Consider the following 26,311-nt stretch of genomic DNA (forward strand, 5'->3'; position numbering starts at 1 on the left):
AAAACACGAACCTGGACAGAATACAAAGAAAATGATTTGGATAGGATAGAACTTGTATCAACAGTCGAAGCTCTGATACCAGATGATGTGATCGTGACTAGGAGCGGATCACCTGATACAGACTACGTAGATTCGGATGTCGCCAATTCCGAGGAAGGAAGATAAGTCAGGGTAGACACCACTTCCAGTGAAGGAAGATAAGTCAGGGTAGATGCCACAAGAATTACCTTGATAAGTTTAAGATTGGTTCAACAAGGAACCCAGAGAGAAGCTCTCACCAAATTTTATGAAAATGCCAAAAGTTTTTTTATTGAAAACAAAAACCAATACTTATAGTGTATCTGAACAAAAAGATAAAAATAGACATGAGTCTTCTAAACAGTTTGAGCCAAAATTACAATAAATAAAAATTATTAATAAAAATAGAACATATTTGGTATGAGCCTTCAAATTAATCTGGGCCTTCAACAACAATTAATAATCTTGGTAGTGCCTCTGCCTTTGGGCCTTCATCCTTTTTCACTCAGGGGCTTCGTCCTTCTCCACTTGGGCCTTGTTAAGTATGTCTGCTACCATTTGTTGGAGGGTATCCATTGACTGTTTGGTCTTACTCCTGGTCATAGGTCCCTGTATCTAGGTAGTTTTAGGATTCTCATCATGATGTGACAATGAGATGTTCATGATAAGGCGTGATGACATGACACTTCATCTATCGCGTTATCACTTAATGAAAAGCGACTAACGGCAGGTAGTAAAATGAAACTGGAATTTTTTTCTGGTATTGAGTTGCAAAAAAATGAATATTAAGTAATAATCTAAAAATAATTTATATTTCATATATGAAAAACTTAATTAAGCCTTTTATTTTTAGCCTTTCAATGTGTTGCTTATTTTTTAATGTTATTGCATGCATATAAGATCTTAAAATGTTGATTTTCTTTATCTTATAAATGTATTGTCTAAGTCTTATTATTATTATTATTATTATTATTATTATTATTATAATAGTGAGTTTGTTGGGCATTCTCGTCAATTAACGCAATAGAAAGGATTAATAAGATAGTAACATGCAATCAAATTGAATTGTCAAAGCAAAAACTAGTGGATTGTAATCGAAAAAGTCTAGGATGTGAAGGTGGATTTGTAGAGTGAGCTTTTGAGTTCATCATCAACAATGGTGACATTGACATCAAAGAAGATTATCCCTACCAAGGTGTTGATGTTATAAGTGATCATAAAGTCAATTTTAACTTGATTATTTGATAAATTAACAAATGTTGGTAATAATTTCATTGTAATGCTTATATAATTTTTTTCTTCTTTATATAAAAATGCTCGAATTATTACAATTGATGATTATGATAGTCTTCATGCCTATGATGAGTTAGTCTTGTAAAAGGCACTAGCAAATCAGTTAGTGAGTGCTTGCATTGACGCAAACTTTAAGACATATACTTTAATAAATTTTTAAATCAATTTGACTTTAAAAGTAAAGTTAGCATTTAGCAATGCATTAGATCTAAACTAAATCTAATGAGCTGCAAGATACATTGAGAATTTTGATCAATTTTCAAATATAAATTACACTAACATTATTTCTTGTTTACTACCTTAAAAGAATGTACTCTATATGTCACAATTTTACTAGGGTATATTCAAAAGAGAATGTAAAACAATATTAGACCATTGTGTTATAGTTGTTGACTATGAAACAAAAGATGGACTTGACTATTGAATTGTAAAGAATTCATGGGGCACAAACTATAGGGAAAGGAATGTTATATAAGTATGGAACGTAATACAGGATGCAAATGTGGTAAGTGTGAAATTACAATCTGAGAATTCTATCCCATAAAGATACCAAGAACATGTTTAATACTATTTTTGTAAAGGAAACAACTCTTACAACTTTATTAAGTCAACTTTCAAATGTTTTATGTATTTGAGACACACTTGTTGATATGATTGTCATGATTTATACTTCGAGTTTTCTTTTGATTATTTTTATATCTTTGAATCCACTAACTAGGCAGTTTGTTTGGTTTCAGTCATTCTAAAATTTTCTGTCCAGGAAAATCTTCAAGATGCAACTTTTTTAAGCTCGAAGGCAAAATGATCTTAATATCACTATACCTTGACTATTGAATTGTAAAGAATTCATGGGGCACAAACTATAGGGAAAGGAATGTTATATAAGTATGGAACGTAATACAGGATGCAAATGTGGTAAGTGTGAAATTACAATCTGAGAATTCTATCCCATAAAGATACCAAGAACATGTTTAATACTATTTTTGTAAAGGAAACAACTCTTACAACTTTATTAAGTCAACTTTCAAATGTTTTATGTATTTGAGACACACTTGTTGATATGATTGTCATGATTTATACTTCGAGTTTTCTTTTGATTATTTTTATATCTTTGAATCCACTAACTAGGCAGTTTGTTTGGTTTCAGTCATTCTAAAATTTTCTGTCCAGGAAAATCTTCAAGATGCAACTTTTTTAAGCTCGAAGGCAAAATGATCTTAATATCACTATACCTTGACACACCTAACGATAGTTTGAGATGCTCAAGTACTGACAACTCCCCAAGCTTTCAAACTCCCCCAGTTCCTATACGTATGCTAAGTCGTCTTAGTTCTTTCAAATTTGCATGATATGATATTCTACCGGGAGTTTTTTCTAGAAGTACTTATTAGAAATCTCTTGAGCACTTGGAGACTAGTGAGCTTCTGAATCCCCTTTGGCATGTTTTCCAACAAGAAACACTAAGATAGAATCAGATGTGAGACATTTCATTGATGAAATATCATTAGGCAACGTTCTCAAATTGTGGTATATAAGCTTTGAGATCAAGAATATTACAAAAAAGTTCAAATCCTTTTTCTAGGCTCCAACCCATTGTGAGTGGAACTAAAAAAATATGTTTTTTTTTAACCAATTTTTCTTGTGTTTTTATTTATGAAAATGAGTTTTTATAATCATAGACATCAATGCAAAGTTTCAGTTGAATGATCTTTGATTAACAACTTTTGAAATGGCTAAAGTAATAAATACTTTTCCTTATTAAAACACGCTATTGGACAAATTTTAGGAATTTTGGAAAATAAATAATATAAAATATTTCTAAGGTTCATATAATTCCACAGAAAATCAAAGATGTTCCCCATAATTCATAGAGCAACCTTATGGTTCTAGTTTTTCCAAATATTGCACCCAAATTTTTTTTAAAAAATAAAAACAATGGCTAGGACATATGTGACAAACTTTGAAAATAAATATATTAAAAATAACTATAGTGCTAAAAAAATCCAAAAAAACTACCATTGGTTTGAGACATGGATTTCCTAGGAAACGGTCTGGTTTCATAAAGAAAGTCTACAAAAATATTTAAACAAAAGCCAGCACAATTGCATCCATATAAAGAAAAATGGACAAAAACCAAGCTAGAGAGTAAATTCATGAGAATTGAAGTAGCACTATCACCACACAAGCACATACACATCCTCTAGTTAATTGTGAAGAGAAACTACATTGAAACGCACTGTTTCACTTTAGGAGAGAAAAAATAATATAATAATACAATATAAAAAAACATAACCCCTCTCGATGGTTATTAAACTCTAGAGTTAACTCGCTAACTCTTACGAGTTTAACAAATCTACTTACCCTATGTGAGTTGACTCTTGAGTAAACTCTTTTTAGTAGATTCTGGGTAGACTTTATAAATTCTAAGTAAACTCGGTAAACTCTCGAGTTTACCACCGAGTCAACGAGTCAATAAGTTAAAAAAATTAGATCAAAGCGTATGTCATTTTGAGTTGTTTTTTGTCTGTTTAGTGTTTAACATACCTTCATTTAGTGTGTTATTATCAAATACAAAAATTTTAATCTTTAATAACATCAAACATGTGTTTTCTAATAACATCAAATCCTCAATAGGAATGATCTACCACTACTATAACATCTACAATGTATTATCTAGTAGTGATGCATTACTAGACTAGGTTATTTAAGTATTGTGAAATTTATGATTTACTATTTTACATAATTATATTGTTGAAATGTTTAATTGCTATGTTATTTATAGATATTTTTTTATATATGAAGTGAATTCTTACGAGTCTACGAGTTGAGTCCACAAGTCGAGTCTATGGAACTTTCACAGGTCTACGTAAACTCTCGAGTTTGATAACCTTGCCCCTCTCTCTCCCTTTTGTGTAACATTTGAGACCCTCCCCCCAACTCCTTCGTATTTCTTCTTCTTCTTTTTCTAACAGCGACACCCTAGCTTTCTCTGGTCCAATCCATCATCATCTTCCTCTCATTTTCTTACTTTCACCTCCCTAGATTCAAAATTTCTTACACCCATGAGGCATGTGATGTGAGTATAGAGGAACAATATTCATCTCCTTAAACATTTCTCTATTTGAGCTCTATAAGCTAAACCCATAACCCATTGAGGTAGATAAGTATTTTTATGGCATAGATTAGTTATAGGTTGTGTGAGAGAGATTGAAAAAAAAATTAAATAATAGGATTATTGTGGTTTCCTCAAAACCTTAGGCATGTTAAATTTGGAGATTTTCTCTAATTTCTTGTTCTTTTTATTTTGCTGCTTAGATCCTGGGGGGAAAACGGTGATTGATCCTCCTAACAACATTATAAGATATTGATTGTGTTCTCTTTGGTTGTGAGTAGTTAATCTACTTAGTGATACTCTTAAATTCTTTTAGGAAAAACAAGTAAATTTCAAAATATACTCTTTTTATGATCTTTGGTTTCTAGAATTACTTCAGAATGAAGTAAAATATTTATTTTCCTTGATTGAAATTTATTCTTTGACATTCTTCATAGTTTTGATAATGTATTTAAAAGGTGTAAATTGGTTTTCTCATTGTGAGTTTTGATTAATTTTTATTTGGTACAACAAATAGATAATATAGCATATGGGTCAAATACTCATAATACATATTTTCTTATTTGTTACAACAAAGAGAGTCAAATATTCATAATATTTATGTTTTTCATTTGTTACAACAAAAAGATAATGTAGCTTATGAATCTAATACTCATAATATATACGAAACATTATAACTACTACTTTCTCTTTGAGTGGACTATAGAGTAGCTTATCCAACTGGTGAGTTTCGCGATAAGATTCAATTTGCTTTATAGAAAACATTTGTTACCAACCACCAAATATTCATTTATTTTACTATAGAACAAACAAAAGAAAATAAAATTCATTTAAGTATATCATTTTTTCTTTTTTAATATTTTATAAAAAAAAAAGGACTATATATACTCCTAATATTGGTAAAACACAAACAAGAAAATACTACTTATTTTCCCTTAGTTAGTTTAAGAGAAAACTCTTCCTTGCTTGATTTTGGCTTCACTACTACCTACATCATGTCTTCATCTAGATTAAGATAGTGATATTACTAATCTAAGAGATTAGCATATGATGCCAATAGGGAATTCTTTAAACTGACATTTTTTAATTTATATTACAATTACTAATTACAAAATTTTTGTAATGTATTTTCAATGAACTGCTACTATCTTATATTAATTTTATCATGCATTTAAATTTCGTTGGCCTACTCAAAAAAAGATAATCATTTGAAAAATTTATCACTAATGGTAGAGAGGAAACAACTATTCACATGAAAATTTCAAATATGGCGTACCACAAGTTACTTGCCGGTGGTTTAAAAACAAAACACACCAATAATCATCATAATAGATATCCGTCACAACCTACCTTACGACGGGACGACAAAAGAAAATAGATAAAAAGCACGTTCATCTCTTAAGGAGAAAACGAGTGAAAGTCGCCACCAACGTTTATTCGAGGAAAACAATAGAAAAATCAAAAAGAGGTCTGTGAATTTTGAAAAGAAAGACTCAGGAGTTGTTTACGCATAGGGAAGGTATTAGCATCCAATGCGCCTGTCACGAAGAATGGCAGCCTTTAATCGAGTGTGCAATAAAAATAACATGACTTCAAAGTTAATTATTTTTCCAAGAGCGGTGAATTTATTTTCTTTTACTATATTATTTTTTATTTATTTAATATTTTTTTCAATCGACAAGGGTGTTGCCCTTGCTCCTACGTATCCTCAGGTGTAATGAGGAAAGTAGACCTACGTAGTTCTTTGAGTCTGAATGTTTGTGTGTTGAATTGATTATATGTTTTTTAAAGGATTTATTTTAATTGCAAACAAAGAGTCGTTAAGGCGTTGGACCTTGAAACGATCTCAAGTGATATTTGAGTAGAAAAGATTACATATATAATATCAAGAGGGATACATAAGGGTACAAAGATTACACCCGATCCTTAAGAAAAAAACTAACCGATCGTTGCACAGGCCACAAGGCTAACAACAGAAATGGCAAAGGAAATGATCCACGATCACAATTCTCTAGCACCTCGACTTTACTTTTCTTCTTCTCCTTTTCCTTCTGCGTTTTTCCTCTATTTTCTTCAGTTCTAGCCCCCCTCAACCTCTCCTCCTGCATGACTATTTATAGAAAAATCCATTTGGTGCAGGGGAAGCTCACCCAAGCGAGCTGCTTGCTTAGGCTTGAAGTCATCAGCTCGCCTAGGCTTGTTGCTTGCTTAAGGATGAAGCTTTTTCGTGGCCCAGGTGAGCTAGATGCTAGCCAGGGCGAGTTTAGGGTAAAAAAAACTCTAGGAAATGACCGTTTTCCCCTTCCTTGTGGCTTTTGTTTCTAGAACTGACAAGCAACCATCAAAATCCTGCGCGACCCCTTTGGCCTTGCGCTGTAACCGGTGCCAAACATCGTAATTCGATTAGCAATGATCAAAACATCATATCCGAATGATAAAACATTATACCCTGATGAAATTAGGGTCTGACAGTTGCCCCTCTTTACTTATCGTTTATTGAAAATAAAAGATAAGTAAAGATAATGACACTAATTTCATTCGAGTGATCGGACTATTCAAAACTGGATGCCAGAGAAACCAAAAAAAAAGTGAAACTGATAAAACAGAAGACATGTGAAGTCTTTGAAAGCATAAAAATAGAAGACATTTGAAGTCTTGAAAATCATAAAAGTAGAAGACATTGAAGTCTTGAGAGCATAAAACAAAAGCAAAAGATATTGAAGTCTTGAAAATCATAAAGGTAGGAGACATTGAAGTCTCGAAAGCATAAAACATAAGACATTGAAGTCTTGAAAGCATAAAACAAAAGACATTGAAGTCTTGAAAGCATAAAGACAGAAGACGTTGAAGTCTTAAAAGCATAAAACAAAAGACATTGAAGTCTTGAAAGCATAAAGACATAGGACATTTAGCCCTATGAAAACATAAAGGCAAAGGACGTTGAGTCCTATGGAAGATAAAGGCGAGGACATTGAGTCCTATGAAAGCATAAAGACAGAGGACGTTGAGTCCTGCGAAAAATAAAGACGAAGGATGTTGAGTCCTATGAAAACATAAGGCAAGGACGTTGAGTCCTATGGATACATGAAGACAGAGGACATTGAGTCCTATGAAAGCATAAAGATAGAGCACGTTGAGTTTTGCAAAAAAAGACAGAGGACGTTGAGTCCTATGAAAAATAAAGACAGAGGACGTTGAGTCCTATGAAAAATAAAGGCGAGGACGTTGAGTCCTATGAAAACATAAAGACAGAGGATGTTGAGCCCTACGACAAAATAAAGACATAGGATGTTGAGCCCTATGAAAAAATAAAGACAGAGGATGTTGAGTCCTATGAGAAGATAAGGCGAGGATGTTGAGTCCTATGGAAACATAAAGACAGAGGACGTTGATTCCTATGAAAGATAAAGGTGAGGACATTAATTCCTATGGAAACATAAAGGCGAGGACGTCGAGTCCTATAAAAAATAAAGACAGAGGATGTTAAGTCCTATGAAAAATAAAGGCGAGGACGTTGAGTCCTATGAAAACATAAAGACAGAGGATGTTGAGTCCTATGAAAAATGCCAATAGGTACTACTACCCAAGGGCTCAACCTTATAAGAAAGCAAGAGGTTGACTTTTTGAGAGGGCCTTTCATCATAAACTCAAAGGTAGGACATTGGATTTTGGAAATTGGTATATAAAGAGAAATCTATGCACTTATAGTCTGATATGAACATGAGTTTTGGAATGCAAGGGCATGCAACCTTCATCTTGAAATGCAGTAAATGTAGGATTTGTATCTAGCAATGCAAAAGATTTTGAATCATGAAAATTGTGAAATGCTCTTGACATTCTTTCCCCTTCTTTGTGATTTTGATTGATTTTTTTTTTGTGTGTGAAAAACATAGATTAACTATTTCTTTCTGAAAGACATGATAACTCATGCAACCTCATCCTATCTTTTGCAAATCTCTTTGGGGTCTCCCTCAGAGTGTATATTTGATTTAATCACTTGACAATTTTTAGGTGACGACAGTGGAGCTGTTTGACATTTAATCAATCAACTGAAATGTTGATCCTAGAGTTCGCCCCTTTCTTTTTGTTTAAAAATTTTGATTATTCTGCACAGCAAGAAAATATAAGGCTTTGGGATCGATCGTATGCACCATTAAAGGATGACAATGGATTGTTACACTTTGGTATATGACCAAGTGAAACTTTCTTGATTTAAGATCATAGAGTGATGCCAAGGGTCTGTCGATCCCGCTGAAACTTGATGACATGGGCTGATTCCAAAAGAATTTATATAATGAAGTCTACCCTTGGATTTGAAAGGAGCACTGAGGAGTTTGCATGAAAGGCTAACATCAGATATACCCTACTATCACAATTGTCTTTGGGCATCTCCATGAGCTCCTCAGGTGTCTTCTCAAACATTCAAGTACAAACCTCAGGTGTTTTCTTTTTAATCACAAACGTGTGTGGGTTCTATTCCAAAATCCAAACTCAAAAGCAAAATTAGTCATTCCTTGATCCACATGGACTTTATTGGGCTTGTGACGTGGTCAGGGGTAAAAGGGCTATGAAAGAAAAGGTCAAAGAGGCTCAAAGAGTGTTTAAGGGTTATATTGAGTAAGAACCTTGAGAGTCTTGCTTGTACTTTTATTCATTTCAACTTTTTGGGTTGGACTCTACTCTTTTTGTCTTATTCATTAATCTTTACTGTACTTTTGTGTCTTCCTTGTAAAATTGGGAGATCTTTTGTCTCTTTTTTTTTTACTCGCTTTTGGCATATTTGCTTTCTGCTTTTTTTTTTTTCTTAACATCATTGTTGCCCAACCTCATCTGGATTAAGATAGTGATATTACCAATCTAAGAGATTAGCACATGATGCTAATAGGAAATTCTTTAAACTGCCATTTTTTAATTTATATTACAATTACTAATTACAAAATGTTTGTAATGTATTTTCAATGAACTGCTACTATCTTATATTTAATTTTATCATGCATTTAAATGTCGTTGGCCTACTCAAAGGAAAATCATCATTTGAAAAATTTATCACTAATGGTAGAGAGGAAACAACTATTCACATGAAAATTTCAAATATGGAATACCACAGGTTACTTGTCGGTGGTTTAAAAACAAAACACACCAATAATCATCATAATAGATATATGTCGCAACCTACCTTACGATGGGACGGAAAAAGAAAATAGATAAAAAGCACATTCATCTCCTAAGGAGAAAACGAGTGGGAGTCACCACCAACGTTTATACGAGGAAAACGTTAGAAAAACTAAAAAGAGGTCTGCGAATTTTGAAAAGAAGGGTTCGGGAGTTGTTTATGCATATGGAAGGTATTAACACCCCACGCACCTGTCACGAAGAATAGCAGTCTTTAATCAAGTGTGCAATAAAAATAATGTGACTTCAAAGTTAATTATTTTTCCAAGAGCGGTGAATTTCTTTTCTTTTACTATATTATTTTTTATTTATTTAATATATTTTTTTAGTCGACAAGGGTGTTGTCCTTGCTCCTACATATTCTCAAGTGTAATAAGGAAATCAGACCTACGTAGTTCTTTGAGTCTGAATGTTTGTGTGTTGAATTGATTTCATGTTTTTTGAAGGATTTATTTTAATTGCAAATAAAGAGTCTTTAAGGCGTTAGACCTTGAAACAAAGTTTTAAATTTTGAAAAGCGAAAGGAGTCATTAAGGCGTTGGACCTTGAAACGATCTCAAGTGATATTTTAGTAGAAAATATTATATATATAATATCAAGAGGGATACATAAGCGTACAAAGATTACACCTGATCCTTAAGAAAAAAAACTAACCGATCGTTGCACAAGTCACAAGGCTAACAAGAGAAATGACGAAGGAAATGATCCACGATCACAATTATATAGCGCCTCGACTTTACTTTTCTTCTTCTCCTTTTCCTTTTGCATTTTTCTTCTATTTTCTTCAATTCAAGCCCCCTCAACCTCTCCCCCTACATGGCTATTTATAGAAAAAGCCATTTTGTACAAGGGAAGCTCACTCAGGCGAGTAGCTTGCTTAAGGCTGAAGCTTTTTCGTGGCCCAGGCGAGCTAGATGCTAGCCTGGGCGAGTTTAGGGTCAGAAAACTCTAAGAAATGATCGTTTTGCCCCTTCCTTGTGGCTTTTGTTTCTGGAACTGACAAACAATCATTAAAACCCTGCACGACCCCTTGACCTTGCGTTGTAACCGGTGTTGAACATCGTAATTTGATTAGCAATGATCAAAACATCATATTCGAATGATAAAACATTATACTCGGATGAAATTAGGGTCTGACAATATCTTTTGCAGAATTTGTTATCACCGCAATGTGAATAATTTTTCATTCTTATTCTTCAAAATACATTGTAAGGATGTAATTATGTTATAATAATGTTAAAAATTTGTAACAAACTATTGTTTTTGAACACAAATTATATTTTAGACTTCCGATAAATGATTTATTATGATGTGTTTTTTTATTTTAAGTATTGATAATTTTTAAAAAAAAATCATGTTACAACTAAAGATATTGGAAAAGATAGATTAACATATATAAAAAGTTAAGATGAGAGTATTCAAATGAATATAAATGTAAGGGAGGATCGGGACCTAAGCAATAGGTAATCTTACATATTTATAAAATTTTTTATATATAGAAAATATGAGATATGTTAAAAAATAAAAAATAGAATTTTTTAATTGAATAAATGATTTTTTATTCTCAATATAGTGATTTATTTCTATTTAATTTTGTTATCTTTATCCATCTAATGCATGCTCCTAGTTCATAGGATAGAAAAATTATTTTAAATGTTTTACTTTTTTTTAGTGGAAAAAAATATTTTACTATTCAATTGAATTTTGATTGGTATAATTCACTAAACATGCTATGAAAAAAATACAGCACCAATCCTTCAATTTCATAAAGGCTCACTAAGTTTTTAGTTTCTAATTTTTTTTAAAAAAATTGATTTTTAGTACCTAAATTTTGTTTGACTAATCAATGTTTCTTAATTTTTTCAATTAAAATTTTTAGTCCTTAAAATTTTAAAAATTTTAATTTTTAATCCCTGGACAAAATTTTGAACTCATTATTTTTATTTATTTAATGAGATTTCAAAGATTAAAAATCAATTTTTTTTTAAAAGATTAGGACTAAAAACGTTAATGGAAAAAATTAGAGAAACTATGACCAATCAAACAAAATTTTAGAGATTAAAAATTTTAATGAAAACCAATCAAACAAAAATTTAAGAAGTAAAATTCAAATTTTAAAAATGTTGAGTGACTAAAAAATTAACAAAATTATATGAAAATAATAACAATCAATAATAACCACATTGAAGGAAATTATCTCCTATTGATGGAAACGCACGTGCTTGAATGCTATTTTAATTTTTAAGTATATTTTTTTTATTTTTAATAGGATTATTTTTAATAGGAAGTCTGACCCACACACATAGCAGGCAGCGTCAAAGGTTGCCATGTGTGAATGGAGAAGCGCAACAAAATCTGAAGCCACTTTAATACGTCACCGTATTGCCTTCTTCTGCGGTCCACACGATTTCCATTCAAAAAAGCCTAATTTCCCTTTTCTGCATCATATTTTTCATTCTCCCACAACACAACACCTTTTCCTTTTCCCTTCCGTTGGTGCCATTCGTGCAGCACCGGATCCTCTCATTTCTCCGGCGATAACTCTCCCTTTTCCGGCGAATTCACCGCTTCCTCGATATGAATCCCGAGTAGTACGTTCAATTTCCCCCTTTTCGATCGCGTTAACAATTCCATTCATTTTCGCGATTGTCGTTCCTGTTTTTCAAAAGGGTGTCTGTGGATGTGCCCAATTTGTTCGGATTGGTTGTTTTCCGGGGGTGGGGGGTTCCATTTTTTCGTGTTTGTTAACCCTAGATTGGATCGAATTTTTCTGAAATATGATATGATCCGGTTATGTCTTTTTTTACAAAAAAAAATTGAAAGTGCTGTTTTTCGTAACAAATGCTAGATATGTATATGCATGTGATTTCAATGAATTGAAAAATTCAACATGGTGATTGGTGTCTCGCATGGTTGGTAGATTACCATGCCCCTTAAGCATGAGATCAGGGATTCAATCTCCTGGTTGTTAGATATGTATATGCATGTGATTCAAATGAATAAAAAAAATACCCACATAGTGATTGGTGTGGTATGATTTACAGATAATCATGTCCCTTAAGCATGTGATCAGAGATACGATCTTCATATCCAAGTGCATAGAAGATCATCATCTGTTGGGAAAGGTCATCCCTTAAAATGGATTTTTGTACCTTGAGGGATTAGATTAGTGTCTGGCTCTCGGTCAGGGATATCGTGGGCACCTGAAATGAAATGAATTGGGAAAATTATGATGCTTGTATTTCTAGTGATCGAAGACACCCATAAAATGGATTCATCATGCTTTGATTAATTTTAGCTATAGTTTCTTTATGGAGATCATCAGGCTATAACAATTTTCGAGGGTACTAATACTATTACCCATTAACAATTAGTGGATGATAATATTTTGTTCATAAACTCACGTGTGGGATTTGAAATGTGAATGCATCAATTTGTGTTTGTATTATTTTTTTTTAATTTTAATTGAAGGGAGCTAGTGGCAAATCATGGTCTTAATAGATGAGTTCAAGATTAATGAGTTTACGGTACTCTTCGCTGTCTTGTTTTGGGTATGATTGTGTGTGTCTGTGAAATGGCCGTAGTTGGTATTTGAGGCAAGATTCTAAGGCTGATTCCTGGTCTATTTTAAATGAGTAGCTTCATGTGATGTGGTTGTTTTGCAGTGACTATCTGTTCAAGCTCCTTCTGATTGGAGACTCTGGTGTTGGTAAATCATGTCTTCTTCTAAGATTTGCTGTAAGCTACCTACTGTTTCTTATTTCTTTGTTCTCACTTTTTTTGTTTTATTTTTATTTTCCTTGATTTACTCATTGGTCTTTTTGAGTGAAAGTGTGATGTACAGAAAATAGTCTTGTGTGGTTATCTAAAGTGTGTATCTAGTGTCATTATATGTGGTTATAATATTTTGGTGGTTCTAACCTGAATGCCTTATCTCTCCATGTTGATTCATCATGGAGATGGTACACTGCTGCTCAATACTGTTATTTAAAATTTTAGCTTTATGATAATTTCTATGTTGTGTTACAGGATGATTCATACATTGAGAGCTACATAAGCACCATCGGAGTTGATTTTGTGAGTACAGTGTGGCACATTTCTAACTTGAACTCATTTGAAATTGGATCTCAACTGATCATTTTGTGTCATTTTGTGTAGAAAATTCGCACTGTTGAGCAGGATGGGAAGACAATTAAACTACAGATTGTATGTATTGATTGACTTGATTTTGCCTTTTTATTTGCTAATGTTATACTTTCAGTAAGCTTGAGATATATGTTTTAATCTTTTGTAGGTCTATTTTGTTTTCCTTTGAGGTGTATGTTATTGTTCATTTCTATATTAACTTTTGAGAATTCTTTTTTTGAAGCTACTTTGTTCCTAGACAGTGAGATTGTGAGTCACTACAATTCTTGATTATATTGTCAAATCTTTCCTTACTTTGGTTTACAATCTGTTCTTTGTAGTGGGATACTGCTGGACAAGAACGATTTAGGACAATAACTAGTAGCTACTATCGTGGAGCACATGGAATCATTGTGGGTGATGATTTTCTTAGCATAAGATTTTAAACATAGAAGGTTTCCTGCCTTTGTGGGGATTTCAATTTCATTGCATTTTTCACTAATTGTTTCCTTTTGCAGATTGTTTATGACGTGACAGATGAAGATAGCTTCAATAATGTGAAGCAATGGCTCAGTGAAATTGACCGCTATGCCAGTGATAATGTTAACAAACTTTTGGTTGGAAACAAGAGTGATCTGACAGCAAATAGAGTTGTCTCATATGACACAGCTAAGGTATATAGCCTTGACATTCTGTTTATAGTTGCTGGAATGATAATGTTCATGCCCCAGAACCAGCACATCTCAACCCTCTTGCTTTTTTTTCCTATTGCAGGAATTCGCAGATCAAATTGGCATACCTTTCATGGAAACAAGTGCAAAAGATGCTACAAATGTGGAAGATGCTTTCATGGCCATGTCTGCTGCCATCAAGAATAGGTACCCCCATTCCTATTCATTTAGAAAAAAATCAGTTAAGCTTAAGATTGCTTGTTTCAGCTTTTTAAAAATAATGTTTTTATGATATAGTATAGCTTTTAGTTTTAGCTAGAGAAAAGCACTAAAACGTGTTTTCAGATCTTTTTTTTGAAGCACAGATATAGGAAACTACAATTTTGTAAAAATTATACTACACATGACTGATACAATGCATAAAATTGATAAATGATATAAACTAACATTCAAGTTTAAACACAAATCTTAAATCAACAGAGAATTGGCGTTTTAAAACTGAGTATGTCCTTGTAGACATAATAAAATGCTACTATGTTTTATCTAATGATTATTGTGGTATTCCCATCATCTTTACTGGTATCAAAGTTTGAAAACAAAGTATAGCATTTCAGTATTCTTTAATTGAAGTCTATATGATATTGTGAGTTTCTAATAAAGTACAAATGTCTAATTTTGTTCTCCTTTGTGCATTTTTTTCCTTTGATTGTTGATGTGAAAGGTAACATGAAATTCTTTAGAATAAATAACGATTCAACTTGCTCTCAAATAAATTCATAGAACTTCCATATAGCATTTTGTTAACACCTATGATGGCATTACCTGGTGAAGCAATTCTATCACATAGAAATATGTTGGTACACATACAAACAAATAAATATGCATGAATTATAATTAGTATGTAGCCTGAAGCTTTCCGAAGTTTCAATTAAATTTTAAAATTTGTGCTATATCCTTCCTCTAGTTGTATACCCTTAAGGTTGGCTATCAAATTGAACAATTACTCTTGTTGACTAATAAGTATGAATATCTAATTATCTATTGAACATTTTATTTTTCTTGTTCTGGAAAAACCTTATCTGATGGTAAGTAACTTCATCCTGTATGCAGAATGGCTAGTCAGCCTTCAGCAAACAATGCAAGGCCTCCAACAGTGCAGATCAGAGGGCAACCTGTTGGACAAAAAAGTGGTTGCTGCTCTTCCTAACCAGGTGGTGCTGCTTGGTCTACACTTACCTTTTGCATGTAAGGGGCATATGCTATTTCACTAAATAGTGGACCAGTGTCACGTAATCCAACCTGTGGTTTGGGAATTGGCCTAGATGATCCCATTCTTTACCATATACTTGAATGCTATGATTGTGCTTAGTACTTGTTAATGATAAAACTTTTATATTTCTGCTCATCTATTTTTACCACCATGGCCTAGTTTTAATTTTTTTTACTTGTTTGGTTTGAAACACGTGCCATCTTTTGTGATTGCTCCATGACTGTCACTGAACATTAGAGAACAAAAAGTTGTGAACAATGACTAATGGCAAACAATCATGGAGAACAAGGCATTGCATGGAGAATCTGTTTTCCTCGCCTGATTGAATAACAAACTTTATATGATAAGAACATATTAAATAAGCATTTATTTAATTGCAATTGACGAACTCCCTAAGTTTTATGGTAAAATTATAACAAGCTTTATATGATAAAAACATATAAATAAGTTTATCTACGTCTTCAAGCTTGCATTTAATTGATTTTGTTCGAGCAGTCTCTGATCATGTTAGACACTGATGTGTTTGGTTTAGAAGATACAAATAAAAGAGAAATTTTTTAATTAAAATACAGTGTAAAAAGGTGTGGGAGCGGCATAATATTTTCTCTATTTCTCTTCTCCTTAATTAAAAGTCTAAGGATTCTTTTGGTAGAGGTGGAAGATGGTAGAAAAGGAATGAAATAAACAGGAAGACTTACACTTTTATTTTTTCCTTTAATTTAAAATTTTCATCTTATTTCTTTTCACTCTCCAAAACATATACTAAAAGTTGATTTTGAAATAGATACTCAATTTCAAGCTTTCCTAATTACAATCATTGGCCTGATCTTATTTTTGGCGAATGTCATTGACTTAATATATGCTTATAACAAATATCATAATCATTGTCTTTCTCATTTATTATCTTTAGACCAAAACCGTTTCAAAAGATTCCAAAATAATCAGATTGATTTTGGCGACAGCCATGGGTCTTTTTTGCCGTTTTTAAATGGCAACAAGTCTTTCAACTACTAAATGATGGTCCTATGACACTAAAATCTTTTTTAAAAAAATCAATTAAATTTTTTTCCAAAAATAAACGATCCATAACCATAACATAAAAAAAATTGCTTAAAAATTCTACCAAAACACAAATCAATGATAGAAAGATGCTTAATAGTGAAAGGGGAGAGGGACCGAATGTACAAAAAGCAAGGAAAATAGAAGAGGATTTGAAGAGAGGAAAAATTATTAACTAGTCTAGTTCGTGGCAATTGCAAGGTCATTTAGGTAGTTGCTTCAGGTCTCCAAATTATTTAAGGCTTAAAATTTTGTATACTTTTTTTAAAAATATATATATTAATTATTAATTTGTATTATTATATGATATATTAAATATGATAAAAAAAATATTATATATTGATAGTGTAAAAAGTTTTATACAACCATTTAATTAGAATTCATCATATATGATAAATTTATTAACTTTTAAAATAATTATTTTAAAATAATTCAAACGATAATATGTGATTAAATGAGACTGTAAAATTATTATTTTATATTGTCAATACATATGTATTAAACTCATTATATTATTTTTATTTTTTAAATTGCATTAATTGAATAATTGAAAACTTCGAACGAATATGAATTGAGAAGAATGTTGTATTATTCTTGAATTATTTCAAATTCTACCAAGTATTATAATATCGTAGATCTAGATTTATTTTTAAAAATAAAGAATAGAGAAAAGAAATCCGTATTTTACTAAAATAATATTAGTTATTTTTTAAAAAATTATTCCTTTTCAAATATATACATTTCTTTTTAAAATATTTTTTGGTAATACTTATAATTATTTTTATTGTTAAAAGTTGTTTTTCAAAATTAAAACTACTCAAAATTTCTTTGATGTTAACTATTAAAAAGATAAAATAAATGTTTTTTTTTATGGTTTTACGTATTGATAGTAAAAATTTAGAAACACTTAACTATATAACTTTGAATAGTAATTTTGTAATCGATAAAAAAGAATGAGATTAAACAAATTATATTAAAGTAATCTTTAAATATACATGCCTAAATCCTTGGAACTTTTAAACACGGCCCTGAGCAGTCTTGAACCAGCATTTGATACATCATACATGATCTTAAACAATCTGTATATGACACAAGAGAAGAAAAGTCTACGTAGAAACTGATTTCATATGGGAACAAGGATTACAAAATGTCAAAATAAAAAAAATTACAAAATGTAGTGTACTCTTTTTTCTTCTTTTTTTTGTTATCTCTTGTTTTATTGAAAAATAGTGTGATAATAGACAGTAAACTTGAGATATTCGTTAAATGTAAATCAATGACTAATCTCTTAATATGTTTAGGATTCATTAAAAGGTCTAACCTCTTCTAGCCAATATCTTCTCATATGCACAAACCTTGGATGATTTTCTATTTGCACACCTGGGATCAAATACCTGATCTAATTCTTAAAATATAACCAAGGACTAATCTCTTAGCATGTTAATATTCATTTAAAAGATTAATCTCTCCCGGCCAATTTTTTTTTTCATATGCACAAACTTGGAATGATTTTTCTTTTGCTCGGACTTTGGATCAAATACCTAATCTAATTCTTAAAATACCACATCATTTAGTAATCATACCACACCACCTTAATAATCAATTGTACTTCAGTAAAACTATCTAATATTACTCGCGTCGTTTGAGGACAAATTAAAAAGATCAAAGACTGATTTTGAAAATGCTTATTTCATAAAATATTAAGGGTCTATGCATGAATTTTCTGCTACTATATTTCTTTTCATATTTGTTTTTGGTTTCAACTTTAAAGGATCACATTTCTATATATACAGATCAAGAAATACAAGACTCTTCCGTAATGAGTTTGTCTATAAATTGTGTATGTAATGATATATTTTCCCTTAAATATCCGTGGACAAAGAAAAATACTATAAATTAAGTTATCTTCCACCTCTTGATTTATAAATTTCAGTGGACATACTCGTCTCTTTCTGAGTTTTATAAAGGGACATCTCTTACGTCGTCATAAATAGACTTTTTTTCACATATCATTATTTTACTCTTTTTTTTTACACACTCTACCTTTACCTGTTCATGGAGCTGACATCTTCATCTTCAGCACTTTAAATTAGAAAACATCCAATGGGCCTTTTTGACAGAGAAGATTCAACTAAATTTAAGATAAAAATAGTAGAGTTTGACATTTTAAAATTTTGTTTAGAATTCTTTAGAATCAGGATTATAATTTCATGACAATTTTTTAAGATTACAAAATAATCAGTTTGAGTTATTTTCATTTGAGTAATGATATTCATACAACAAGTTTATAGCAATTGCCAGATCAGCAAAAAAAATTAAATGTTAATGAGAAAAAAAAAATTCCTCCCTTGTCAGGTCAGCAAAAAAAAATCAAACTCAAAAAGAAGAAAAATAATACAGCAACAAATAAAGATTAAATTTGATAGAAAATGAAAGAAAGAAAACATATTCCACCCCTCTGAATATTCTTTCTTTTTATTTTGAAAATTACATTTATCTCCCTTAAAAGATTCATATAAGCCGCAACTTAATTCATTTTCTCAGAATTGATAATTAGTTTAAAGTTATATTGTGAATAAAATAAAAATTAAGTGAAGTTTCAAAGTTGATAGTAAGCGTTTAAAATATCATTTATTTACTGAAGTTCCAAAAATCAATAATGTGAAGTTAAAACTAGTTTTCAAGGACCTTAGAAATTGAAGAAAAAATAACTATTATCAAGAGATTAATTCATAATTACTCACCATGACTAATAAACTTTTTTGTTTAGATAAAAATAGAGTAGAGTGTAGAATAATATAATCTCAGAGAGAGAAAAAAGTAAATCAATATATCTACTATCTTATTATTTAAGTAATTTTTGTCTAAAATTCTCTCTTCATCTTTGTTAAACAAATCAATAATAAGGGTATCTTAAATAAATAAATAAATAAAATCTTAAATAGGAATGGCAACCAACACATAACGTAAGAGTATAATTATAAATTCTTGTAATTTAAACATTATTTAAGAATAATTCATTTTATTTAGGAAAAATAAAATCCATCCTTAAGTATAAATTTGATTCGATTTTGTCTTCTAACATTTTCCGCTCAATTTAATTTTTTAACTTTTTTTTATCAAGTTAGTTCTTTTGTTATAATAGAGATTGTTTATATTCCCAAAACTAACTAAAAGTTAATTTATTAAATTATAAGTATTAAATAAAAATAAAATCAATTACTAAAAAATAATAAAATTATAAATTATTTAAAAAAATAAAAAAAAATGTGAAGATATATTAAGAATAAAAAAGAAAAAATATTAAAAAAACTAAAGCTGATCCTAATTCAAGTAGTACTCTTAAAAAACACTAAAAACTAAAAAAAGTTGTTAAAAAATTATTTATCAAACAATTAAATAAATTTTTCAAACAATTAAATAAATTTTTCAAATAATAAAAAATTAAAAACCAATTAAACTCTCTTGTCGTACAGTCTTAAGCCTCAAAATTTCATCACAAGTACATTATATAAAATAGTGAATCGAGTCATAACCTGACAAGAAAAACAAACATTTTAGGTGAAAGTCGCACATTATAACAATAATTGCTACTGAATTCCATGAATCGTGGAGATTTAGGGTGAAAGTCGCACATTATAACAATAACTGTTTTAAATTGATCTCAAAATAATCAAGAAAATCAACAATTTTGATATGTTAATCGAAACTTGGTGTTTAGAGGATAACGAAAATGATGAAATGTCAAATCAAAATTTCTTTGCCATTAAGAAACGCACAAAAATTGCTCGATCGACTTCAAAGGAGTCGAATTGCGTGAGGTGTATCTAGATAAGGAATCGACATTTAGTCCACGAGCCTTATAGATCAAGTTGCAAATATATTATTCATTTTCAACTTGAATTCTAGTTCTTTACAACAATGCCATTGAAATATTATATTACGGACCAGATTTCAAGAGGGGAGAAGTAACGATAGGTTCTTAGGACGAAAAGTCTCCATAAACAAAGGTTCGTTAGAGGACCAGAACCATAAAACAAATGGCAGAATTAAAGGCTTTCACATAGATTGAAAACTTGTTCTCAATCTGATCCATCTACTTTGGGAAAGTGAAATTGCGTGACATATAGGCTTACCTCGTAATACCAACACTCTTATAACAGTTATTTTGTTAAAATGGTGTCATTTGTATGACTCAACAAGACATGATCAAACTGGTGTCAAAAGAATATATTATAGTGTTCCCAAAGAGTGTTAAAAAGTGTAATCAGGCCTTTTCTTCTACTAATTTTTGCCGTGTTTTCAGGAGCTTCAGCTCAAGTTGGAAAGAGATTCATAAATTTCACTTCTTCAAAAGCCGGCAATGAATTTACAATGCCATTGAAATTTTATACTATTATGCACCCCCCTTAAGGGGTGCCAAATCACCATAGGTTTTTTGGAAGAAAAAACTTGTTCATATACCAAGGTTCAGTTGAGACTAGACCCATAATTGTTCTGACTAAGAACATAGAGGACATATATAACCCAAATTTCAAATCAAAACTGAGAATTCAATCTATAAATAAAACGAAACTCAACAACATTTGTCTTATCCGCCACCATATAACCCCCCCGGAATGTCCAACCATAGTAACAGAAAAACACAAGGAAAAGGCTACAACGTATGAAGAACAACCTAAATTTACATTTTAAGGCATAGAAGTCAAAATAATAACCCTTCTAATTCAGGAAATCCAATTACCAAAGTTTTTTTCCTGCTTTTAAGTCCAAATCCAAGAACCCAAAATTGACAAAAAAGGACAGGGAAATGTCAGAAGGGTTCAGGAAAACCTCACTTGCCACCCAAGGATGGGAAGTGCCCAGGATCCTCAATTGATGGAGCTGGAGCATTGCTGTATGCATTTCCACTGTAACCTCCTCTAGAACCACGGCCACGTCCCCGACCGCGCCCACCAGGGTAGTACCTTTCCCCTTCAGCTGGCTTCAGAAACTCAGTGATGTTGACAGACTGAGAATAAGAAAATTCCAATATAAGAAACAAAGTCAGGAGAATGAAATATAAAACCAGGGCACATGGAAACAAAACAGAATATGAACCTTTCATAACACAATGACAATTTGATTTCTGATTTTTGGTTCCTATAGTCCCAGGATCATATGAGGGGGTAGGTTAAAATCAGTTTAAATACAAAGTGAAAAAGAAGCACACTACATAACAGACTCAATTCATAGAAAAATGTCTCATTTAAATCTACAAGGTCAAACATAATCCAGAAGGATAACAGTCTTGAGGGAACCAATATCAATATCAAATATCAACATACAACACATTTAGGTAAAAATACACCAAACTAGAGAAATGACTTTAATTTCTACAATTAATGTAAAAACCAACTCCAGAGTGAAGGGGTTGTAAAGGAAGTAAACATTGTGTAGAACCTAAAAAACACTAAAAGCAAAAGCAATTGTAATAAATAATCATAGCATAACTTGAATTTCAAAACAAAAAACAACTGAGTTGGATAATGCCATATGAACCTCTTCACTGTAACAACTGACCAAACTGCCACAATAATCACAAGAAAAAGCAATTAGGATAGATTCAAAATCCAGATAAAGGCTAACCAGCATAGCATGTCCAGGTCATCATACTACACACAGAAATACTAAGGGTTGCTTCCAGTATAGAAAAGCTGAACAGCAATCTTAATGTTCCTTAACATCTTGCATCTTTTTATCATCACTTTCTGTCATCTGTTATCATCAAATATTACAGCATCCTCCAAATACCACAAATCACCAAAATAAGTACCAAGACTTTGCACCTCAATTTTGGTGTTTTGAAATGTGAAAGTTATATTAAATTAAATTTCTGGTCATTAGGCCACCAAAATGGTATAAGGTTAGACTAGAAGCAACTAATAACCTTTCAAATTACAAGTATCGGAGGCAGGTTATTTTCACACATTAGGAGAAGAAATTGGTCACTCATGGAGCTTAATACAACATAATTAAAGATAAACCTTTCAAATTACAAGTATCGGAGGCAGGTTATTTTCACACATTAGGAGAAGAAATTGGTCACTCATGGAGCTTAATACAACATAATTAAAGATAAAAATGTCACAAAGTCACACCTTCTTGGATTTCTCCTCCTTCTCCAAAGCATCTTTGCGCTTATCCTTGTCAGATCCCTGGAAAGAAAATTAAATATCATCAGGCATCATTAATATAATTAATATAAAAAAAGATTACAAATTAAGGGCAAAAGTGGGGCCAGAAATTCTCACCAATTTAATAAAGATCTCATCATTTTCTTTCTTGTTTGACAGTGGCTGCATGGATGCAAATTCCTTGATGTCCACCTTTCTTGCTTCAGTTTTTTGAGCCTGCAGGGCCTTCCTTTTCTCTTCCAGCACCTTCTCATACTCTTCCAGTGTCATCTCCTACAACACAGTTTAAATTCCGTTTAGCAATGGGTGAACAATAACATAGAGAATATAAATTTCAAACAAAACCCACTAAAAGCATGATGGAGCAAGAATAGTAAATGCAATTGAAGTCCCAAGTCCCTACATTTTCAAAAAATGTAAAGCAATGTTAAGGACCAAGAGAACAGTTCATCATCAAGAAAAAGACTGACAGATTCTTCCAAGTAAATAAAGCAGCCAACAAAATTCAGTGAGATGCAGTTAACAGACAATCAAAGCTTAATCTTAATGATCGATCATTAATTCACAAGACATCTTCTGTTTGTCTCCTGATCATGCACTGCAGAAAATCTAGAAGTTGCTGCAAGAGGTTCAAAATAAATGGGGAAAGCTATAATGAACTGGCCATCCACCTTGTCCTCAGGCTCCTTTTCTTCATTTTCATTAGCAGGACTGTCCTTGTTTCCTTCTGCTGCATCTTCCTCTCCTACAGGCTTCTCATCAGCAAGAACCTTTTCAGTTTCATTCACCACTTCCTCAGTCACCCTATGAAATTAACATCAAAAGGAACAAATAATTAATAACTGCCAATTAAAAACATGAGACTCTTGGATGAAAATTCTAATCTGAACTTCATTATTATTAAAATTAAGAATTAAAATTATGAATACAAACAATTACTTACTCAGCAATGTCATCATTCTGTGTACCCCAGTTACCACGTCCAGACCCTTCCCGTTTGAATTCATTTCTGCAAATGGAACCATTGATATTATATATACAAAAAATGGAACAATTGACATCATTATATATAGAAATTTCTGTTCAAGAAAGAAATATTAGTTATATTGTTACCCTCGTCCAGTCCCACTGTGGCGTTCAAATGCTCTTCTTGGACGTCCTTCATCACCAGCTTCACCATTGCTAAAACCTCCACGACGACCACGTCCACTGCCGCCACCACGGTAGGGCCCACGGGGTCCACCATAACCGCGCCTTTCTGAGGGATTCCCAGAATCTCCTTCAAAAGATCCTTGGTTAGCAGGGGCAGATGAGTTATCATCATTGGAAAAATCACGGCCAAAGCCACCGCCGCCACCACGGCCGCGTCCAAATCCTCTTCCACCTCCTCGGCCACCACCACGACCGCCATAAGAAGTTTCATTTTTAGCCTCCCTTACTATAAGACAAGAAAAAAAAATACATCAAAAAAGCAACACAAGGAATACCATCAAAGCAATGGACATTCAGGAATCAAGGTAGCAACAAAAACATGCCAAAAAACTCAACAAACAGTCAAACACTCTAAGTATAAATTATACTAATACTAATCATCTTTCAATTCTAGTTATGATGTACCACATTATAAATAATTTCATTTGAACAGATTTCTCGCGGAGGCATTTGTTTGAACTGCAACTTCTACCCAAAAACCTTAGATTAAAGCAATCGGAGACCTATTGCATGTTCCAAAAAGACAGACAACAAAAAACTAAAGGCTAAAGCATGCTCAACCACATATGAAAACAAAGAACTAGCATCATATTCACAATTATCTCTCATACGCTAGCAAAAAAACTAATAAAAAGTAAATATTCGTATAAACATTTGTTATATGAAATAGCTTTTTCATACCCAAAATACTAAAAGCATATGAGCCCATAACAACAAACTACCACCATCACGCAACAATTAACAACCAAAAATAACAAAAATCTTTTCTAAAGCAAATTTCACAAACCCCATCTCAACAAAAGCACCAAATTTCACAACATAGATAATTTAAATATGAAAAAACGCAAATTTTTAAAAAATAAATAAAAAAGGAACCAAACTAAAACCAAAACCCACGTCTTTTTTTAAAACAACAAGATCAATAAATACCTTAAACCCCATCACCAGAACAAAAACTTTTACGACCCAGATAAACATATACGAACAAAAAGCAAACTTTCGATTACAAATGAAAAAAAAACAGAATGAACAAAAAAAAACGAAGCCTTGAAAACTAACCAGCCTGAGAGGGAGGAAGCGGCTTCGATGGCAACTGGGCCGGCGCGCCGCTGCGAGCTCCGGGCTTGGCCTGGTCCTTCTTGGGTGGCGCGGTGGCCGCGGCTGCCGCGGCCTTCAGTTGCTCCGCCGCGATCAACTGTGAGGGGTCCTCGGCGTCGTCGCCCAACAAATCAAAGGGATTCGTAGTCGCCATTATTTCGAAACACAACAACAACAAGCCCTTCTCAGAAAGAAAAAAAAAAACCCAAACAACAAAAGAGAACAGCACCGCGCAGAAGAAAAAGGTTAACTCAGCGACGGTTCCATGGTTAATTATTATTGTTCAGATCGAAAGAGAAGGGAAATGAGAAGAAAAGAAAGAGAAGAGAGTGAGTGAAAGACAAAACCCTAGCCGCAGGGGAGAGACAGAGAGAGGGTGAGGCGAGAGTGACACTAACCTAATCTCTAATGTGCTCAATTTATTTGTGTTTTGGGACTTAGCTTTGCCTTGCCTTGGCAGTGTTTGCTTGCTTACAAAACCTCGTGCAATTCCCACACTTTTAATTTACTTTTTTTTTTTTTCTGAATACACTTTTAATTTACTACTATTGTTTATTTTTATTACTATTTGTCTATTCTTTTTTAAGTTTGAAATTAATTTTTAACCTTAAAGATGAATTTTTACGTCATTTTTTTAAAAATAAAAATATTAAATCAAAAATTAATTACAAAGACGCATGTATGTGTATTTCTATTTATAAGACCAAACTTTTTTAACTTACTTATTCTTTTATATAAGATTCAATTCATATTATTTCATATATTAATTATTTTTAAATTAAAATATCTCTAATTAAAAAAGAAAGATGTTATATTAAGATACATTTAGAAGAAAGATAAATATTAACGGCAATGGTATTTTTGAAAAATAATAAATTTAGGAAAAATTTATTGCAATCAACTAAATTAACTATTTTTTTTAATATTGGTGAATTAGGTAATTGAATCTTATAAATAGAAACAAAAGTATGACAAATTTACAAAAATTTACACACATTGTTCAATCAACTAGACTAAACTTCTTTTATAATATTAGTAAAATACTACCTTCAATTCTTATTATAAGGACCAATTAACTAATTTATCATAATTAAAACATTGATTA

The 26,311-nt window shown here is 31.8% G+C and overlaps 2 protein-coding genes and 1 long non-coding RNA gene across 3 annotated transcripts; 1 reads left to right on the forward strand and 2 right to left on the reverse strand.

Moving 5' to 3' along the window:
* Window positions 1–12,006: 12,006 nt before the first annotated feature.
* On the forward strand, window positions 12,007–15,809 carry LOC114406502 (ras-related protein RABD2a-like). The gene is made up of 8 exons (XM_028369216.1): window positions 12,007–12,186; window positions 13,261–13,333; window positions 13,625–13,672; window positions 13,754–13,801; window positions 14,062–14,133; window positions 14,239–14,394; window positions 14,495–14,598; window positions 15,502–15,809. Exons 1-8 carry the CDS (start codon window positions 12,173–12,175, stop codon window positions 15,596–15,598), a joined length of 612 nt encoding a protein of 203 aa, XP_028225017.1. The 5' UTR covers window positions 12,007–12,172; the 3' UTR covers window positions 15,599–15,809.
* Window positions 15,810–21,241: 5,432 nt separating this feature from the next.
* LOC114406503 (RGG repeats nuclear RNA binding protein A-like) lies at window positions 21,242–25,633 on the reverse strand. Its single transcript, XM_028369217.1, has 7 exons — window positions 25,168–25,633; window positions 24,010–24,334; window positions 23,840–23,905; window positions 23,568–23,700; window positions 23,014–23,169; window positions 22,861–22,917; window positions 21,242–21,731 (listed from the first exon to the last, which is right to left on the reverse strand). Exons 1-7 carry the CDS (start codon window positions 25,358–25,360, stop codon window positions 21,555–21,557), a joined length of 1,107 nt encoding a protein of 368 aa, XP_028225018.1. The 5' UTR covers window positions 25,361–25,633; the 3' UTR covers window positions 21,242–21,554.
* LOC114406504 lies at window positions 22,554–22,854 on the reverse strand. Its single transcript, XR_003665444.1, has 2 exons — window positions 22,747–22,854; window positions 22,554–22,649 (listed from the first exon to the last, which is right to left on the reverse strand). It is a non-coding gene; the product is annotated as an uncharacterized LOC114406504 (long non-coding RNA).
* Window positions 25,634–26,311: the final 678 nt, after the last annotated feature.

The sequence above is a fragment of the Glycine soja genome, chromosome 3, assembly GCF_004193775.1.
Source record: "Glycine soja cultivar W05 chromosome 3, ASM419377v2, whole genome shotgun sequence".
NCBI lineage: Eukaryota > Viridiplantae > Streptophyta > Magnoliopsida > Fabales > Fabaceae > Glycine > Glycine soja.

What these genes read in the sequence shown, in the direction of transcription:
- LOC114406503 (XM_028369217.1), bottom strand. Translation starts at nt 25,360, where the DNA reads ATGGCGACTACGAATCCCTTTGATTTGTTGGGCGACGACGCCGAGGAC. An exon ending in AAAAGGAGCCTGAGGACAAG is followed by an intron (nt 23,170 to 23,567) that starts GTGGATGGCCAG and finishes ACTGTGTTGTAG; the next exon opens with GAGATGACACTGGAAGAGTA. An exon ending in ATGAGATCTTTATTAAATTG is followed by an intron (nt 22,918 to 23,013) that starts GTGAGAATTTCT and finishes TTTTCTTTCCAG; the next exon opens with GGATCTGACAAGGATAAGCG.
- LOC114406502 (XM_028369216.1), top strand. An exon ending in GTGGAGCACATGGAATCATT is followed by an intron (nt 14,134 to 14,238) that starts GTGGGTGATGAT and finishes TTCCTTTTGCAG; the next exon opens with ATTGTTTATGACGTGACAGA. An exon ending in TCTCATATGACACAGCTAAG is followed by an intron (nt 14,395 to 14,494) that starts GTATATAGCCTT and finishes TTCCTATTGCAG; the next exon opens with GAATTCGCAGATCAAATTGG.